Source organism: Typopeltis vanoorti, chromosome 15 (genome assembly GCF_054136105.1).
Source record: "Typopeltis vanoorti isolate ZY-2024b chromosome 15, IOZ_Tvanoo_1.0, whole genome shotgun sequence".
Classification (NCBI taxonomy): Eukaryota; Metazoa; Arthropoda; class Arachnida; order Uropygi; family Thelyphonidae; genus Typopeltis; species Typopeltis vanoorti.
Genome location: NC_143563.1, coordinates 30,817,346 through 30,839,011, shown reverse-complemented (window position 1 = coordinate 30,839,011; position 21,666 = coordinate 30,817,346). Strand labels below are relative to the sequence as shown.

General features: G+C 36.0%; 1 protein-coding gene across 3 annotated transcripts in view; it reads right to left on the bottom strand.

Moving 5' to 3' along the window:
- poe (E3 ubiquitin-protein ligase-like protein poe) overlaps positions 1-21,666 on the bottom strand; it is an 801,929-nt gene that overhangs the window by 204,979 nt on the left and 575,284 nt on the right. For all 3 annotated transcript variants that reach the window (XM_090405892.1, XM_090405894.1, XM_090405895.1), the window contains 2 exons: positions 10,492-10,680; positions 5,802-6,116 (listed from right to left, as the gene is read on the bottom strand). In XM_090405892.1, coding sequence (XP_090262018.1) covers positions 5,802-6,116; positions 10,492-10,680 — 504 coding nt within the window. The remainder of the gene's footprint in view (positions 1-5,801; positions 6,117-10,491; positions 10,681-21,666) is intronic.

The window sequence follows — 21,666 nt, the reverse complement described above, 5'->3', positions numbered from 1 at the left end:
AGAGGCGTGAACAGATGGCATCAATGGCAATATCATATTAAAAATGAGGATATTAGGAAAGAACTTGACATTGTCAGCATCCAGGAATGCGTTAGCAGAGCTAATCTCAGATGGTATGGTCACTTAAATAGAATGGGAGAGGAAAGATTAACAAAACAAGTGTTCTCTGCCAGGTTGGCAGGAAAACGACCCAGAGGAAAGACCAAGATATAGGTGGATTGATACGGTACAAAGTGCCTTAGACGATAGAAATATAAGATCTGATAATGTTGGAGTCTTGACAAGTAACAGACTGATCTGGAGGAAAATTGTAGATAGGAAGTTAGTAATGATGTAATTTTTTCATGTAGTACTGTCATATCCTGTACACCCCTTGAGGGTACATGGCAGGAATTTGATGATGATGATGATGATGATGATGATAATTTATTTATTTTTTATTTAATTAATTTTTTTCAAAAAAATGTTACATTATAAATAAATAAATAAATAAATATATTTTGTATTTTTATTGATTTTTTGAGATTGACATCTCCAATTTTGATATCAGATTTAATACTTTTTTTTTTTTTTCCCATAATTGGATTCATGTATCAGCCTGGTTGGCCAAGTGGTTAACATTTCTTCCAACTTACAGAGTGAGGGTTCAAATGTCACCATGGACATGGATGTTTGTGAAGGTCTTTAGGTGAGAGATGAATTTCATCACCCAGTGTGAGACTGGCCCATTCATAGAAGGCTTGAAGTACTGTATTTTCCGGTGTATAAGACGCTCCTATGTATAAGACGCACCCAAGAAATTTAATACTTTCTGGAAAAAACCTAAACTTTAAAGTATGATTTTAAAAAAAATGGATAAAATAATAGGTAATTTTTAATAGTAAACTGACCGTTCAGAAACCTGCAAAACCCATGTCCCTGTCATCTGACTCTTCTCTATCATCATTAATTTCTTCTCTTTCTTCTTCCTCTTGTTTTCATCATCATCTTCATATAAGAAATGATCTTCACTTCCATCAAGGGCATTGCTAATTCCACATTTCAAGAAAGATTTAACAATAGTTTGTTCATTCATTTTCGACCAAGATGTCTTAACCCACTCGCACACTTGAGAGATTGATAGCCGTTTCAGGGCACCCTTTGTACAACGGCATTCATCATCCACTTGTTCCACTCTTCCTTCATAAAGACTTTAAAGGGTTTGTTTAAAGATACATTAAGTGGCTGCAGTTGTGATGTAAGTCCTCCTGGTATGACAGCCAATTCAGTATTGCACTCCTGGAATTTTTGTTTGATTGAATCCTTCAGATGAGCCCGGAACTGATCAAATACAAGAAGAGCTTTATTCTTTACTAGTGCACCATTCCTTCTTTTCCATACTTTAACTATCCACACTTTCATGCCACTTTCATCCATCCAACCTTTTTCATGCACATGTACAATCAGTCCTGTTGGTATTTTATCTATAGGCAGAGTCTTCCGCTTAAAAATTATCATTGGCGGCAGCTTCGTACCATCAGCACAACATTCAAGAACTACAGTGTAGTGTGTTTTTTCGTGTCCACTGGTTTTGATTGTAATGCTTTTCTCACCTTTCTCAATTACAGTTCTATTTGAGGGAACATCAAAGGTTAGGGGCGTTTCATCCATATTGGCTTTCTGTCCCATTTCAAAATTGTAATTTTTTCAATGTTGAATCACATATTTATGAAAAGAAATAATTTTGTCTTCATATTCTTTTGGCATTTTTTGACTGATTTTTGTTTTTGTATGCATACAAAGTCCACTGCATTTCATGAAACAGTAACACCATGACGCACCACCTTTAAAATCTTCAATGTTACGCTCACAGGCTACTTTGACTGCATGTGTACGAATCATTTTTGTTGAAATGGCAATGCCATTTTGCCGATTTTCTTGCAACCATTTCAAAACTTCGGTCTCTAGTTCTGGCCACTTCGCAATTTTTCCACGTTCCGCGCGCTTTTCATTACGCAAATTGTACAAAATCTCCTTCTGACCACGCCATGTTCTAATCATTTTTTCTGTAGGTGGAGGTCCAAAATGTTTTTCAGCTTCCCTATTCCCATGTTCTTCCGCATATTTTACAACCTGCAATTTGTAACTTGAAGTATATGAATGTCGCCTGTTTTTTTCCATCACTAAAATCTACAGAGAAATATCAAACTGAACACAAAATATCTCAACATGTCAACTCAATACTGATAAACATCGGTAACTGATTACTCGGATAAGATATTATGAAACTTGAATAGGGACTCCCCGTTCTTAGCCAATGACGCGCTAGAAGTCACATGAAGGTCACGCATCAATTTGATTGCACCATTAACCGCCTACAAAGATCTTGGAACATAAAAGGGAGTGCGTATGACTTTGAAAAGAGGAAACAATCTTTACCTTCATTATATAAGATGCACACCCCATTTTTAAGATGAATTTTTTAGGTAAAAAAGTGCGTCTTATACACTGGAAAATATGGCAATTTGAAAAAGTTTCATGTTTAATATCTAGAGCAAAATTTTCAAGTCTATGTAAAAAAAAAAAAAGGGGTAAGGTCAAGAAAGCAAGAATTGTTAATGCAATTGTTTTTCTGGTGGTAATGTACAAATTATTAAGAAGAAAGAAAATGAATTAATTTGAATTATCTTATGGACTGCAAGAATGACGAACAGGATCTTTTCAGAGAATATAAAAGCAGAGTGCTCCTTGAAGGTATTGATTGCTAAATATAAGTTAATGTACTCTGACCTTCTTATTCAAGCGACTGCATCTAGTTGAAACAACTAGACAGCATATAACAACAATATCCTGTCATCATCATCATCATCATCAAATTCCTACCATGTACCCACAAGGGGTGTACAGGATATGATAGTACTACATGAAAAAATTATATCATTACTAACTTCCTATCTACAATTTTCCTCCAAATCAATCTGTTACTTGTTAAGACTCCAACATTATCAGATCTTACATTTCTATCATCTAAGGCACTTTGTACCGTATCAATCCACCTATATCTTGGTCTTCCTCTGGGTTGTTTTCCTGCCAACCTGGCAGAGAACACTTGTTTTGCTAATCTTTCCTTGCCCATTCTGTTTAGGTGGCCATACTACCTGAGATTAGCTCTGCTAATGCATTCCTGGATGCTGACAATGTCAAGTTCTTTTCTAATATCCTCGTTTTTTAATATGATATTGCCACTGATGCCATCTGTTCACGCCTCTAATCTTTCTCAGGACTCTCATATCTGCGGTCTCTAGTCTTTGGTCAAGTGTTTTACTTCTGACCCAGCTCTCAGATCCATAAGTTAAAATTGGTTTGAACACTGTCTTGTATACAGCTAATTTAGTGTTCCGACTAATTTCTCTCTTATTCCATATGAATTTATTCAGTTGACTTCCCACCATACCAGCTTTGCTGATTCTGTTGTCTATTTCTATATTTAATTTACCATCTTCAGTAAAAATCGTGCCTAAGTAGCTGAAATGTTTTACTTGTTCCACAGGTTCTCCATTCACAAGTAAAACATTTCAGCTACTTATCCTGTCTTGTATATAAAATACAAATAGTACTATTTAGTTACCCAAACTAAATTCTTTTGTGTGTGTGTGTGTGTGTGTATGTGTAATGATATAGCTATATGTAACTATGAATTTTGCATCCTGGATGAGTTGCTCTTAGAATTTTCCAAAATTTACCTCTTTTTTTTTTCTTACAGTTACATAATGGTCAGCATTCAATTTAAAAAATTTACGGAGGCAAACACTGTTACAGTAAAAACTTCGGTTTAATATAAACCAAAATAATCATCTGACATTTCGACCTTCCTTCATACCTGGAGTGTGTGTATATGCACCACACACACACACACACACACACACACACAGTATGCTAAAGTCATACTAATTTGATTAACAACTAACTCTGCTGGTCTGACCTCTGGTGGGAGAAAACCTTACTACATCAAAACTAGAGTCCTGTTATCTGTTTGAACAGGAATTATAACACATCAATTAACAAATGTTAGGCTAGAAATTACTCACAGATAAATTAGAACCCAAATTGATGGTGGCTAATACATGAGATAAGAGCTGAAATTAAATTACTGCTTAGAGTCCTAAAGTGAGGACACATAGGGGCTGAATGTGTGCCATCTATAATCTTGGGATTTTTATGTCATCATTATTGTTTAGATTAGGATGGGTGATCAAAATTCCACAGCCTTCCTTAAATATGTGTTCATACTAGGTTTTCGTAGTATGAACCTTTCCAATCAATTCTTGATGTAAGGTTGTTAAGAGCATGATATCAGAGACTAATATAATTTCACCAATGTACTATAAGTTACAAGTGCTATGGATTTACTATACCCCAGGGTGAACTGGGGGAGGAGGCAATTTGGCTCACAGACTCTCTCACTCACTCATAGATTCACTCTAAGTGAATTAAATCTATGAGAGAGAGAGAGAGAGAAAACGCACGTTTCTGCCTTATGCAAGAGTAGCAGCTGCTCAATATCTATTCACAGTCCAACTGAAAACTCACCAAATCTGCTTTGGCTCCTCTGCTTTCCATTCTGGCTGCCTCTATTCAGGAAATATTGAGGAGCTGTTCTCTGAAACAACTCTTTCCTTGCTATTTCTTGAAGAATATAATCTTTGTTTAAGAACAGGTATGCATAATTTCAACTATTCAAAAAGAATAGTTTCTTTTTTTTTTTGAATAGAATGAAAAGTTCTTTTTCTCTTAACCCTGGGTATACATGTGGGATTGTATGTGTGTCTGTGGGTATATCAGGGGCATAAATTCTGGGTGTGCGGTGCACACCCCCACATTGGAATATCACTAATATTATATTTTTGCATTTATTCCTGTTAAAGATCCCCCCCCCCCAATTATTTCCTTGCTTTGCATGATTCTTAAAATTAAAGACAATATACTAATGCTTCACAAAGTTGACACTTTTTGACGTGTAAACATTGCATCACATTTGTGTTAATAGCTCGGGTGTGCGGTCACAAATATGGAAACCTCTGAGCCCTTTGAACAGATGTTCAGATGGCACAGCAGTTTTAAACCACCCAGAAGGCAAAATAGGATGTGTGTGTCAACCTATCCAGTTGAACGTTGTCATTTGTCATGAGTTGTTGATTTTGTTTTCCGAGTTTCATCTGTTTTGGGTGTATGAAGTGACGCGTTTAGGATACTGATATAGACAAGTTTTTAATATATAATTTTCTATAAATAATTTATAACTTTCTTGCCCATATTTACAATGGGAAACAGTGTTGACAAGCTAATGAATGTTCTGTTTTCTGCTAGAGCTTGTGCAGATTGTAGTCAAAGGAGGTAAGCCTCCTCTTCCAAATTTACTGAGCAAGCATAAAGATGCAAAAACTAAGTACATGAGACATTTCTCTATTTCACAATGTGTGTTTAGCACATTGTCATCCACTCTACACAGATTTGATTATAATTAATTGATAAATTGTATTCAAAGTTATCCTGCAATTAACTGCACTGGACCAATTAAGATGGGTGGTGATGCATTATGCACTCTTAAAAATTTCATGCATTGATAAAAATGCAATCAGATGGTCAAAACAGATGAGAATTTTTTAGCATGGGTTGCATAAGCCACACAACAGCACACTCAGTTAAAATGGGCATGCGATGCCACTGATATATATATATATAATAAGAACATATAAGTAAGTAAATAAGTAATTGCTTAAATAAAGTATTATATATCTTATAATGCTGTATTTCATACTAACCTGCATAAAAGGAATGGCTTGGACACCACCTACATCTCTGAGCTCTGGAAGATACTGAAGTAATTTGTCAAGAAGTATTAATCGCAGATTATGGAGTCTAAAATTTGTATCAATATCAGTATCTAATTCTAAAGTTTCTCCTTCTTGAGGAATTGATGAACTAGGGAGGCCTACTGAACTAGTTTCCGAACGAGCACCGGTAGCAAGGCTTTCTTGAATGTTGTCCCCGTAAGCACTGCTTCGTCCACTGATGTTATGCTCTCCCATAATAGACTCAACACCACTTCCTCCACTTTCAGAACCTGCACTTCCACCCTGCAAAATAAGCAAAAATTAAGCATGAATTTGTTGTTCAACCCTACACACACACACACACACATGCAACACAAAATCTGACATATAAGAATGATTTTAAATATTCAATAGAAACATTGATATATTTAAATCATGGCATTTTATTTCACACTTTTAGCAAGAACGAAATTAGAAAAACTCATATATATAGTGGAATTACAAGAACCTATTCTAAATATTCTTTTTAATTGTAAATGCTGGCAGAGTGGTTGGTGTATATGCTCAACGACCAAATGGTGGATTCAAATCCCACTGTGGGCATGTATGTTTGTGACTGTCTTTAGGTGGAAGATGAATTTTATCACCCACTGTGAGATCTCTGCTTATTGAAGGCCTGAAGTAGTTTGAAAAAAAAGTTCCATGTTTGGTCTCTAGAACAGTGTTTCCAGAGTATGTAAAAAATAAGCTCCATTCTCCATTTCAGCTAATGCTGTTTATTCCTGTATAGGGAGACCATTTCAGCCCTATCTAACTTTTGGAGACTGAATGGGCAGTTTAATCTCCACTGGTAGCCAATCAGAGATAGTTGGCCCAAGGCTATCACTAATTTAATTGGCAAGCAGTGAAGAGGTGGCAAACAAGTGCTGCCATCTTGTGGTCCCTAACACAATATTTTTAATGTCTGAAAATAGTGTGGATTTGAAGGTTGATTTTTTTGAGTTCATGGGATGAAAAACCGGAGTTTCTGAGAAAAAATCGTTGCTCATGCCAGAGATCAACTAACTTGGGAACTAATCAGAAAAAGGATTAGAAAAATGTTCCTCTAGTCAGCAACCAGATGATTTCATGGGGGAAAAATTATTGGAAAGCTGCATAATTACTGATATTGCGAGAGTTTGGAAACTCACATAGTGTTGTAATTTAGACTGAGCAGTGTTTCAAACCAATGGAATTTGTTCCAGTTTGCTAAGAGGTCAACCTCACTCTACCAAGGTGCATGCAGAATATTCCATAAACACTGGACAACCCAGCAATGGGCTATTGTACTCTTTACAGATGAAAGTCATTTTTGTCTTTCCTCTGATTTTAGGCAATACTTGATCTGGTGTGAATTTGGTACTGCTTACCAGCATGAGAATGTTCTCGAAAGGGATAAATATGGCAGTGCTGGAGACATGGTGTGGGGAGACATTATGTTTAATTGATGCATCAAGCTATAAAATGCTGGAAAAAGGGACTATAACTAGCGAGTGATATTGCAACAAAGTTCATCAACATCATATTCGATTGTTCCATGGTGTTGTAAGCAAAGAATTCATTTTTATGGATGAAAATGACACAACCACATCATACATGAATAGTGAAGATACTTCTGGAAACTGAGGATATTAACTGAATCGAGTGGCCAACACACTCTCCAGATCTCAATCCCACAGAACATGTTTGGGATGCAGCAGACAGACACACTGATGCTCGAAATTCCCTCCAGAAAACAAACAAGGCCTTATCCTTACTCTGAAGGAGGAGTGGGACAGTTTGCCTCACCAACTCCTGTTTGGTGCTAAGCATGGTATAACATTGTGAGAGCTGCATTACAGTTCAGGATGGACATATCTCATACTGAAATATCTGTCTGCATAGTTTTCTGTAAGCAATATACATTAATTCCATAACTCTATCCTTAGGAAATTTGTAACTTTTGCCAAAAATGTATCACAATTTAATTTGTACAAAATTTAAAACAAATTTTTTGTGTAATATAATTTATTAGTATGATGCAAAATAAATTTGTCCACATTTGACTGCAGTCATGAAAATTTTTTCATATACAGGTAAAATGTACTTCATCCTTAGCTTTGGGACACCAGTGCAGTTTCAAACTGGTCTGAAGAACATATTTGGCATATTGTCTATTTTTGAGATACACCCCCAGATGCAGAAGATGTGTAAAATCTCACAGTCGTTATAATTATGTTCATTTTTTAAGTATTATACAGGGTGTTCGGGATAAATTTGACAGTTTCGTAAGGAAAAAGAAAATCTTCTTTGTATCTATTAAATTTAATGAATTGACAAAAAAACATTACAGGCAGAGTTAATTACAATACTATCAACAAGATTTACTCAAAATAACCACCATTAGCATCGATCACAGCTTCAATTCTGCTTCGGAACCTCGAACAAGCTGATGCTACAGTCTCCCTGGGAAGGGCCGCAAAAACTGTTTTAATTTTATCCATTAACTGGGCTTTTGTATTACTGGAAGTGCGATTGGTGTCTTTTTCAACTGCGCCCCATACAAAATAATCCATGGGGTTAAGGTCTGGGGAGTTTGGAGGCCAAACATTTGGACTGGTGAAGTCGTAGAAATTTTCAGACAACCATTTTTGACTTTTCCCAGAGGTGTGGCAAGGGGCCGAATCCTGCTGCCATACATACGGCCTACCATTGGCTACCCTTGTTATCCAGGGCTTGACTACAGTTAGCAACTCCACGAACAAAGCCCGAATTCCAATGCCAGGGTTCTTCAACACCTGTTCCTGCAGATTTGCGAGGAATTCTGCTGTACGAACGCAATCAGATCGTCTGCTAGGGATCTTTCTTCTTGCTACATCCTCGTAGTCACCATTGCAAGTCTCTAGTTCGTGCCTGATTGTTTTTACTGTATTCAGGGAGCATTGGGCAGCAGTCGTAATATCCTTATTTTGATGGCGGGCACGAATCATCATGATACAAGTTATTCTCTTCCATGATTCAGGTGGGTTCCAGCTATCCATCCTTTCTGACATCTTGTATATGAATGAAGAAGGGTCCAAACTTTTAAATGAAGAGAAGTGTGTGTTAATACATGTAACTTACGGAAAAATATAATTAATTATAAATATGTCAAATTTATCCCGAACACCCTGTATATACTGAGTGAAAATCTCATTAATAAAGAATGCACTTTTGCTAATATAAATTAATCTTGAGAAATATATCCACAGGATTGCATTTATTAACACAATTATATGCTTAGTATTGCCAGATACCACCACGTAGTTAAGCAGTAACATAATGAAAGAAGACAAATGTAATTAAGTAGTAGAGTTGCTTACTGTATGCTGTTATCCTTACAGATTTACATAAAAATAACATTGCATGTATACTATTGTACATTTGTTTACAGTAGTGTTTTTATACCATGCACCATTAAGATGTGTAAGTGCTGTAGTAATGGCAATCATGTTGTTATTATAGTTTTGCCTTGAATCTCAGTAATGGACAAATGTGTTACAAGAGTTTTTTTTAGAACTCAGAAAGATCTCACCAGTTTTTGTCTTTTTTGTTTCAGTCCCTCCCATTATGGCAATCTGGTACTTATCCAATTCCTCAGCCAGCTCCATTTCTTTGCCGTTTGGGTTTCTTATGCAAATAGTGCCAATCTTGAATTCTGATTTTGAGTTGGGGTGTGTTTCAGGATTTGTTCCATCTGAAATCATTCATCACTTATACAAAGGAAACGTAAGAGTTCTGCTATTAATTATGAATATTTCGATTGAGTCATTCTGTTCGCTTAAAAGAGACTTATGCAAATTTTGAACTTCTGAATGTGAATTAAAGGGAGCACGAATGTTTAAGATGTATAAGGATTTGAAATTTCTCTCTATGCTTCTGAGACTGCACACAGATTATACAGAAATGACATGCTTACATCATAATTCAGCACTGAATGGCAAAATCATTCAGTTCTGTTATCACTAATTCACACAAACATAAGTTAACTAAAGCAGTGCATAAGTGAATAAGAATATGAATGTTTTCTTTACTTGAACAATATGAAAAAGAAGCATGGATTGGTTTAAAAAATATAACAGTAAAATTTCTTGAGAACAACAAACATCCTGATATCAAAAAGGAAAGTTGAAAATATTTGCAGAAAAGTTGAAAAATTCAGATGCACTATGAGTGAAAGTTCAATTTTTCTTTGGAATATTTACCTCAGAATGCCACAGAGCAATAAATGAAGAGTAGAGTAAAATATTTCATCAGGATATAAAATAGATGGAAAGTAGCTATCAGAAAGGCTAGAAAATCACACTGTTGATTGACTTTTTCATGTTTAAAAAACAGGAAACTGCTGTTACAGCTAATAAAAAAAAAAAAGACAACAAAATATAATTTGAAGATAAAAGACTGAGGGGAAAAAAATCACTAATCTTCAAGAATGATTAGTGATTTTGAAACTAAACATTTAATTTTGTTGTATCCAGTTTGTGAAAAATCTGTACAGGATTATTATTATTATTTTTTTTTAATAAAGGACACTTTATATTTCCTATAAAATCTTTATAAGGATTAAATGTAAACTCCATTCAACACTATGTAGGTCTGTGTTATTAAATGAGAAGCTTACTTGTTCTGCAGGAGAAGTACGAAGTGTAGACCCATCAGTAGCTGCAGTACTGCCTTCATCATCACTTGCCCCTGCAGATGCTGTGGTATCTGAATAGTGTCCACCTTCTAGAGAAGAGGCATGCTGAGAACCTTGAGAACTGATTGATAATCCCTGCAAACCAAGACTACCTGACCTTCCACTCTGGTCCTACACATAAGAAATAATTAAGCATAGGAGACATTAATGCACTGTTACTTAACTATTAACAGAAGTGTATTATACATTTTAAAATATGATTTAATTATTAAATTTAGAAAAATGCAAGAAAAATACTATTTTTTTTAGAAACAATGAAATTCAAAAACACTAAAGAAGATGCATGTGCAATTTAACTTCAGAAGAGAAAGAAAGAAGCAACAAAATAGTGATAAAAATGTGCTGCAGAAATGCAACAATGAGTAGATATATTTCAATACTGGAGAGTTGCTGTTGGTTGTTTATTGGCATATAAGCATCAATAACTATTAGGTGCAATGTCTAGTTATACAGGTATATGCAGTGGTGAGCTATAAGGGGCTCGCACGAGCCCTTTGTTAAATTTTTCTCAAATTTGTGAGCCCGTTGTTTTCCTTGTTTAATAATCTTATAGAACTAGAAAATACCACCGTGGAATGTATACATGCTACTATAATTTAAATTCATATGGATTTTCTGATAACTATATAAAAAGTCATTTCATTGCATTTTGTTCTGATGGAGCTAGTGTAATGTTAGGAAATAAATCAGGTTGCAATCAAACTTCTACAAAAATTTCCCAACGTTATGATTTGGCATTGCACTCATTGTTTACACTTAGCATTAGACGATTCGATAAAAAAACATTAAAGAAACAAATCATTTTGAAATATTTATGAATAAATTATATGCTTCAAAGTCATCAATCATCAAAAAATCTATGAGAATTAAATACGATTGCAAAAGACCTTGGTATCGAAATTTTAAAGATCAGCCGTGTGTTTGGACTATGATGGGAAGCTTGTAGTTTACAAACGGCTCTTGCTTTGTGGAGAAATTACCCAGCTTTATGCAAGCATTTTGCACCGAACGATAAATATAAGGACTTTTTAAAGCGACTTCTCAATTTGGAATTTTTAAAAGATCTAGCATTAATGATTGATATCCTACAGGAATTATCATATCTGTCAGAAGCTCCACAAAGTCACAATATAAGTATTATAAGGGCTCGCTTTTTTTTTTTTTTTTTTTCTTGCTTGATGATGCGAGCCCTTTGTTAAAATTTCCATATCTCACTACTAGGTATATGTATATGCAGACTCTTAACATTTCACTTCATAATGCATAAAAGTAAAAATCATGAATTAGTTCTTATGTTTTTATTACAAATTTGTCCAATTGATTGCTGAACACTTCTTCACATCTAAAGCTTTTTAGTATACTCAAGCTGAGTAAAATTTTGCAATTATCTGATACATTTTGTAACAGTTAAGCCATTTTTTTTTTTTCATAAAAATATATTTTCTGTATAGAAATTTCCTGAAACCTGGATTCATGTAAAAAGAGTTTTCACATGGTTACAAATTAAATTAAACTTGCAAAGAAATCATGTTCTTGTTTAATCCTTTATTCAAGTGTAAGCAAGCAAAGTTTGCACATGAAGTATCTTCATACCAGGCCACTCAAATATAGAGGCTAATTACTTCAATTGCCTTACTGATCCATAATGCAAAGCACATTTCCTTTTGAGTGTGCATAATACTGTGCATTATTATTATTATTGCAAGGTCACCACCATGGAGTCCTAAGACTCATCGTGGGAGACCAAAACTAAGACAATATCTATAGTACATCTCCTTGAAAACATTATTAGACAAAAGTACTTACTCAGGCAACCTGTTCCATTCATTCATTCACCATACTCCAAGCAAAAAATCCTTATGCCCTTACCAACCATACTCATATCCAACTTCCAAGGATGACATCCTGTTCTGCTCCCTCTAGCCAAGTGCTGAAACATTTCCACTGCATCAATCCTATAAAATCCTTTAAGTAACTTAAACGTTTCTATCATATCCCACTTTCTTCACCTATCAACCCACTTTTGCAATCCACAGACCACTCACCATCTCGGTTGCTTGCTTCTCGATCCTCTCCACCACTTCCTCATCCCCAAGAAATCCAGTCATACTAAGACTTTATAAAGACAAATGATAACTTCCTTATCTCTGCTTGTTAGTGTGTTCCTCATACATAATCCTGTGAGTTACTCTGGCTATGTTAGCGATATGCCCTCTAAACTTCAACTCTCTATCTACTACTATCCTCATGGATATCCCTGGCTTCATCAATTTCCTAAAGTATAGGTCCCTCATTGTGGTACACAGCTTGTAATCATTGTATACAAAAATGCATAACTTTACACTTTTTCACATTAAACTGATATCCATTATGTTTTGCTCATACTGTTAGCATACTGAAATTATCCTGCAAGCCCTCTACATCACCTTGATTAACTATTAGCCTATCCAACTTTGCATCATCAACAAACAACTGAATATCTCTCTTCAAATTATTTCCTATATCATTTATGTAAAAAATTAAACAGCAGTGGTCCAAGAACAGAGCCTTGCTGCACACCACTAGTCACCTATCTTGTCCTGGATTCAACTCCTTCATATACTACTTTTTTTTCGTATCTGTCCATCAGCTACTCTTTTATCCATATCACCACTTTCATAACCATCCCCATTTGTTGCAGTTTGTGTAATAAAGGTCCATGCGGTATCCTGTCAAATGTCTTTGCAAAATCCAGCAGTATCTTCGTGTAGCCATTTCCTTTATCCAACTCAGATGTCACCCTATTATACAAAGTTAACAGATTACTAAGGCATGACCTACCCTTCACAAAGCCATGCTATCCCTCACAGAGTATCATATACTTATCCATCTATTCCTGAATTATCTTTTTGACCAACTTTTCCAGTACTTTTATCACCACTATAGGGATAATAATTGTTCTATAATCTGCTACCACATACTTAGATCCTCCTTTATGCAAGGGAATAATTTTGCCCTCCTTCCACTCTCTTGGGACTTTTCTAGAGCTAAAACTTAAATTAAATAGTCTAGTCAAAAGCATCGCCAACTCTCTCCCATGTTCTCTTAAAATTTGAGCCCATATTCCAACCAACCTATCTGTATCTGCATTCAGATTCTGCAATATCTTAAGTACCTACAATTCATCAACCTTTGTTCTCACATCAGTCCCTGTCCCCTCTGTTATAACAATATCTTCACTTGGATGATATAGCTTTGCAAAATGATCACTCAGTAGCTCAACAATTTCATCTGCTTCTTTATCTCTATACCATCTGCACTCATTATCCTTCTGTAGTCATTCTTCCTTTTACTTGCCAAATAAAAACTCTTTGGAATTTCCTTTCACCTGTTTGGCTAATTTCTTCTCATAATCTGATTATGCCTTCTTTACAATGCTGGTCACCTTTCTTACCTGATCCTTGTACTGTTCATGAGTTAGCTAGTCACTTTTCTTCTTATATACCATCCACAACATTTTCTTTCTTTCTTTTCCTTTTTTTTTTTTTTTTTTGCAAATCATGCTTAATGATACTACTCATCCATTTAACTGCTACCCAGCAGCTAGATATTGCTATCTAACTGCTATTTTCCTCCAGATATCCTTTGGAAATCCCCAACACTGTTAACATCCTTTCCATGCAGATGTTTATGCTATGGTACTGCTTCAAACTGCCTCCTAAGTGTATCATTATGAACTGCCTTGTATTTCCACATATATCCTCCCTTCTTAACTGAATTACCACGTTTTGTTGCCTCCCAAGTGACCACATGATCACTTTCCCCAATTGGAGACAATGTAGTCATGATGTTTTCGTGATCAGGTCCCATGGTTGCGAGACACTAGACACATTCCTTAGTCACCTAAACAAACAACAGAAACGCATACAGTTCACAATTGAGATTGAAAAACAGAACACACTTCCGTTTCTAGATATACTTGTCACACGTCTTCTTTCTCGCAATATTTCCTTCACGGTTTACTGAAAACTGACACATACTGGCCAATATATACACAAACTCCTACCACCACCCAACACAAAAACTAGGTGTCATCAATACACTAAAAAACAGGGCTCTGAAAATCTGCTCAAGTGAACAGGCACTGAAAGATGAATTTAAAGTAATCAGCAATACTTTCCAAAAAAATGGGTACAGCCAAAACACTATTAACAAAATTCTCTACAAGACCTCGATAAAAAACAAAGACAAACCAGCATTGGATTCTGAATGAAGAGAAATGGAAATTGTTAATATAGTATTCAGAGTCCAACATAACCTACCATTCCCTGAGCAACATTTGTTTTTTTTTTAAACTAATAGTCTCATGCTCATGATTTGCTATTTATTTAATTTCTTCAAGTTATGTCAATCGATATTTATTTATTTATATATGTTTGGGATAAATTACAGTTATGAAAAGCTGTGTATTAAAATATCATTAATTTTGTGAATTTAATTCCTTTAATATAATGTTAGAAACTGTAATATATGTAATTTTGATATATCCAGAAGATTCTTTGTGGTATCACTTGATTGGTTGCTATGAGAAATTATGTTATTTTTAGTTACCGCGTGTTTGCTCTATACTATGCACAAGGTGAAGCTGATGTGAGCTAAACCGGTGAGAACCAGTTTTTGGCAGGAAAAAGGAAGGAGTAGATACGAAAACGTAAGTAAAAAGAGATTAGAGTAGGGAAGTATAGAGAATGGTAGTTGGAGACTGGAAGGGAATTTTGACGTGCCGAAAACGGTATTTAAAGGACCGGGAATCGCTTGGTATTTTAACTTACCTTTTTTCTGAGTTGGAATTTTACCAAAACTTCCTAACGCCTAGCAGTGAAATAGTGCAAGAAATAGGTTAATACGTATAAGAAAATGAAGAAATAAGTACATAACTTAAACCAAGTGCATAAAGATTATATTCTCCCGAGTCTATATATCAGTCGCGGAATAGGAAGACTTTTTTTTAGTTTGTGTTATTAGATAGTAAAAGTCAGTAAGGAATTAAAATTGTTGTTCGATCTACTTATGATGTATTGAAGCTATATCCTGGTAAGATTACCTTTACTATACTTAGCGAGAAGTAACGAAAATTAATTCCTCCAAAAGTAAATCATTCCTAGTTGCAGTATTCAGCGAGTCAGATTTAACATGTGATGTGCTAAGACTTTTCTCTCTTCAAATAATAAATGCTATGTTATTGAATTAAGTGTTCATTAACTGAATGAGAATACTGTGAAGCCTACTCGTTGAGATTTAGGAATCTCGAACTTACATGAACTAAAATTGATTAACTGAGCCTAGAGAATTGCAAGTTGAATGTCTGAATGCCCATGAGTTGTATTCTTCTGAATATCTTGAACTGATTTGATATTTAAAATTGTTTTGAAATGTAACCTTAATCAGAATAGAGTTATGATATAAGCTCTTTGTAATAAGAAGGATAAGATCTGTATAATACAATCTTTAATTATAAAGTTTAAGCTCAGCTGAGTAGTATACTAGTGACTTAATGAGAGCTCTATATTCATTCAATCATAATGTCCCTGTTGGAATATTGTGTTATGATGTAATTTATGTGTCACTGCATTAAATAATTTTGTTTGAATTGAATCTTGAATTTGCCTGATTTTTTCACTGCACCGCTCATTAAAATAATTTGAATCTCAGTGGGAACCCTATGTAATAAAAATAAGAACCTCGGCCTAAATTCAGCTTTATAATAACCTGATACAGTTGAAGGTTGATTTATCTAAGTTGCTTTTGCAATTTCTGAATATGGAGTGGCGCAGTATAATATAAATATTCTTCACATTCGATTGATATATCAGCCCTCAACAAACTGAATTTATGACAAGAGATAATAATAAGAAGATAAAACGTGACTGAGAAGAAGTTACGATCCAACACCAGACTACAACAAAATTATAACCATTCCCTACATTAAAGGGACATCAGACAAAATAAACAGAGTACGACAAAAATACAACCTCGAAGCCACCTTTAAACCCCCCCCCCTGCTGGCCCACCCTGGAGCATACCGTCTTCATTGCACCTGTAACATACCATATATAGGAGAAACAAGACGCGCAATTCCTATCATACAAAAAGAACAAACGACACATTAAATATAATAATTATGGTGAAGCTGGCCTTTCTGATCATGCCCTGAACACCTTACATAGAATTGACTGGAAAAGCACTAGTTGTCTACATCACACCAAAACATGGTATGAACGCAAATTTAAGGAAGCCTGTGAGATCATTATCAACCAAGCCAATCTGAATATTAATGAAGGTCTAAAAATTTCATACATATGGAAGGCATATATTCGACCCACAGAACCTTCCTCTCTAAGAACAACTATAAATGAGACTGTAGTAAATCCAGGATCCTAAATCAAAAATAACAATTGTAATACTAAAAATAGGATATCACTGTTACTGAAAGAAAACTATCTAAAAGAAAAAATGTTTATTCATGTTATCTTAATTAAATCTAGCTTGATGTAATTTATAAAATTTTTTTTTTTTTTCACTAGAGGTCATGCCAGTAAAATAACATATGATCAAATCATTGTTTCTCTAGCTTACGGTTTGTAATGTAACTCAGCTTGTCTTGTATATTTGGGTATGCTCCAGATGATGATCTTGATATGAAGATCGAAACATCGGGATAATAAAAAGAGTTAGTTATAACATGGTTGTAAAATCCATAATTTCAAAAATGAATGCTGATCACCATGTAACACCAAAAGAAATTTTACACAGCAAGTTGCGTATGGTGAAGTAATATCCCTAAAGAGGAAAGTCACTAGTGGTGTACCACAAAATTCTGTTTTTGGGGCTACTGCTGTTTAACTTGTTTGTTAATGATATTAGAAAAGGTTTGAATGGGAATATACAGTTGTTTGCAGATGTTATGGCTTTACAAGAGGATTTAAATAGATTATGTGAATGGGAAAGAGGCGAGTTAACTGCTGAAAAGAGTAAGGTATTCAAATCTGGAAACAAAGATGAGATGCAGAGTATACAACTGGTGGGGATATCTTATAGAAAGGGGAGGACATGAGAGATTGATTTGGGGTTTACAGTGCGAAGACAGCAAAGGTCATGCTGCACCAGGACACAGGTTACAGCAGTACAACAGGGTGTTGGTAGGTAAATAAATAAATACCTAGTCTAGCCATAAACACTGTTACAACTTGAACAGTGCACAAACCTTTAATCTATCAGTAAATCATTTATAGTGCCTCTGTAGCAGTATAGACGAAGCCCTTTGGTTGGAAAGACCTGGATTTGATTCCTGTCAGTGACGCAAGGAACCTTTATCTAGTCTCTTTCGACTAAAGTTGAGTTACCTGGTCTCATACGGAGGTAGGGAATTTCTTTCTCCTGGAAACTTGGGTTTTTTGTCTCACAGAACAGAAAACCAGTACCGTGAACACACACACACACACACACACAGATAACAGTCAGAAATACTGCCCTTACGGGATGCAGCAAGGAGTGGCAACCTGGCTGCATTAATTAGCTGTTAGTCCCCTCGGTGGGGTGTGTGTGCTGGGGGGTGGGGGGTGGGGGAACTCGACCTGTCCTAAGGTGGATGGATGAGGGGATATGATGATGAAATCATTTATAGCTTGCAGCATATATAAACCACATGTATAATGTGCATATAGCAAAACTCAATGTACAAAATGTCCCCCCCCCCCTGCCTTCACAAATGCCCAAAGTCTGTGAGGCCAGATATTAATGGCAGCATACACACACACACACACAACATCCAATGAAAATGCTGCCACTGATTACTTCAAATCTACGTTCAGGCTGGTGATGCTTGGGTGTCGTTTCTTGTAGGTTATTCTCTCAAGCTATGACCACAATTTGAAGACCAATGGATTCAGACTAAGACTTCCAGATGGCCAATCAGATGGTAATATGTGGTCAGGCACATTCGCATCCAACTATTGTTGTGTGGTCCTCACCTTGTGTGCAGGGGTTGAGTCTTAGTGGAAGGTCCACTGCCTACTGTGAAAGTAGGTCCCTGAACAAGGTATTGTTCAGGAGCCATGTCTCAAGTTCCAGCATGATGAGAGTAAACAAAGTGTATCAAGATACACTTTGTGAAGATTTTGACCCCTTTCTTGCAGAAATACAACTTAGATACACCCTGATACATTACCCCATCAAACCATCACTGATGAAGGGCTATGATCTCTTTGAATCCTGGGTGCTATGGTACCAGGATTAAAAGATGGTTGCACATGCTGTGCAACTACAGGGTGTTCGGGATAAATTTGACAGTTTCGTAAGGAAAAAGAAAATCTTCTTTGTATCTATTAAATTTAATGAATTGACAAAAAAACATTACAGGCAGAGTTAATTACAATACTATCAACAAGATTTACTCAAAATAACCACCATTAGCATCGATCACAGCTTCAATTCTGCTTCGGAACCTCGAACAAGCTGATGCTACAGTCTCCCTGGGAAGGGCCGCAAAAACTGTTTTAATTTTATCCATTAACTGGGCTTTTGTATTACTGGAAGTGCGATTGGTGTCTTTTTCAACTGCGCCCCATACAAAATAATCCATGGGGTTAAGGTCTGGGGAGTTTGGAGGCCAAACATTTGGACTGGTGAAGTCGTAGAAATTTTCAGACAACCATTTTTGACTTTTCCCAGAGGTGTGGCAAGGGGCCGAATCCTGCTGCCATACATACGGCCTACCATTGGCTACCCTTGTTATCCAGGGCTTGACTACAGTTAGCAACTCCACGAACAAAGCCCGAATTCCAATGCCAGGGTTTTTCAACACCTGTTCCTGCAGATTTGCGAGGAATTCTGCTGTACGAACGCAATCAGATCGTCTGCTAGGGATCTTTCTTCTTGCTACATCCTCGTAGTCACCATTGCAAGTCTCTAGTTCATGCCTGATTGTTTTTACTGTATTCAGGGAGCATTGGGCAGCAGTCGTAATATCCTTATTTTGATGGCGGGCACGAATCATCATGATACAAGTTATTCTCTTCCATGATTCAGGTGGGTTCCGGCTATCCATCCTTTCTGACATCTTGTATATGAATGAAGAAGGGTCCAAACTTTTAAATGAAGAGAAGTGTGTGTTAATACATGTAACTTACGGAAAAATATAATTAATTATAAATATGTCAAATTTATCCCGAACACCCTGTATGTGGGGCATATACCCAATTGTTTTGTGATTAAATGACTCTTCCATGGTGAAAATCTTCTCATCTATGAAGAGGATTTCTCTGTGTCTGTTGTTCACATACCACTGGAGAAGTGCTTTGGATTTTATCACCCTCTATAGCATAAGTTGTGGTGTTAGAAAGTCTCCAGTAGAATGATGATAGGCTCTAACCCCTAGGCCATCAGTTAGTACACGTGACATCACTTTCTGCATTCTCACAAGATTATGGTGAAGGCATGCCTTCACAGCCCTCACGAGCTTGTTGCATCCTAACACAGCAAGGTCGACCTGTTCTTTGGTGATCAGATAAGTCTTCCATATTGTTATAACAGTTAACAGTCCAATATATAAGCATCCTACTGATCGCAAGTGTTTTTAACGTGTTAAAATAACAGGTGGTCACATTCCAACCTTGTGAAGTGCTATTACAGCTACACAGTTCTCCCTACTGCATATTAACCTGCACAGCTAGACAACTCACTCTCTATTGATAAACATGCGAACGTGCTACAGACAGCAACACTAACAGAACTGGACTCACACAATTATACAGGTAGTGGGAATGTACAGAAGTTGTAACAGTATTTATGAAAAGAGTGTGTAATAATAAATAAACAGTAACAAGGAGATAAAATAGTGAATAGTATAAAAGGTATATACAAAATTATTAGAACATACATGAGTAAATAAAATGTATGCACAAAGTTTAGTATTTGCAAAGCATTAACTACATAATCCATAATCAAATGTCTATGAATAAATTAATGCTTTTTAAAAATCTAAAAATGTCATGCAATCTGTCCGAGTGTATAAGTAAAAATGTAATTTCTCTCTTGTGTAAAGTGTTCACAATACACCACAATATGACTAATGGTTAAATGGATGTTGCATTTCCCACACATGGGTGGGTCATCAGCCCTCAGTAAATAAGAATGTGTGAGATGACTGTGACCTATGCAGAGCCTAGCAAAAACAACTTCCTCTCTTCTGTTCCTACATTAACTACTCTTCCAGTGCTTCCTGCCATTGTGCAGTTAACTTTAATTTTTATAACCTGTGTGTAGTCAGTATAAGGGCCATCAAACAGTAAGTTGAGAAAGTATGAGATGATCTAGCAGCTGCATCTGCGATGTCACTTCCTTTGATTCCAATGTCGCTGGGAATCCAACACAACTGAACATTGAAATTAATGGTCTTTATTTTGTACAAGAGATGAAGCACTTCACTAACGTTACATTATATATAGAATGTAAAGAACTCAGGCTGCTGTGTGCATTGAAGAAGTGAAGACAGACAGACGAGGTGCAAGCCTGTACGCTGAAGAGTGCAGAGGATGTTCAATGCTATTTTGCATTTATTCCGAAGATGATGAATGTGTGTGTAAAGAAAGTGAGCTTTCTATCAAAGATGATTCCTAGAAACTTGGCCTCTGGATTAACAGGCATTCTTAAATCAGGATCGGTATGGAGAGTACATTTTTGGCATAAGTGCACACACAGATGGCTTTTTTCAGCAGATAATCTGAACCCATGACGAGACAAGATTGACTGCTTGTTGAATTTGTCTTTCAATGCCATACATTGCAGGAGTGACAATAAATTGTGAAATCAATATGAAGTGTCTGCACCCTACAAATTTTACATCTGGCTTCATAATCTTGTATTCCACAATCTTGATATCACTTTTGACATTCTCCTCTGCACTCTCTCTCTCTCTCAACTGTATCAGAATCACCACAGAAACCAAGAGACCAGATCTGCGCAGAATAGTCCAAGTGAGGTCTTATCAAGGTTTTGTAAAGAGGCAAAATAACTTCCTCATCTTTACATGTCAAGGTTCGTTTCAGCATTGTCATTACT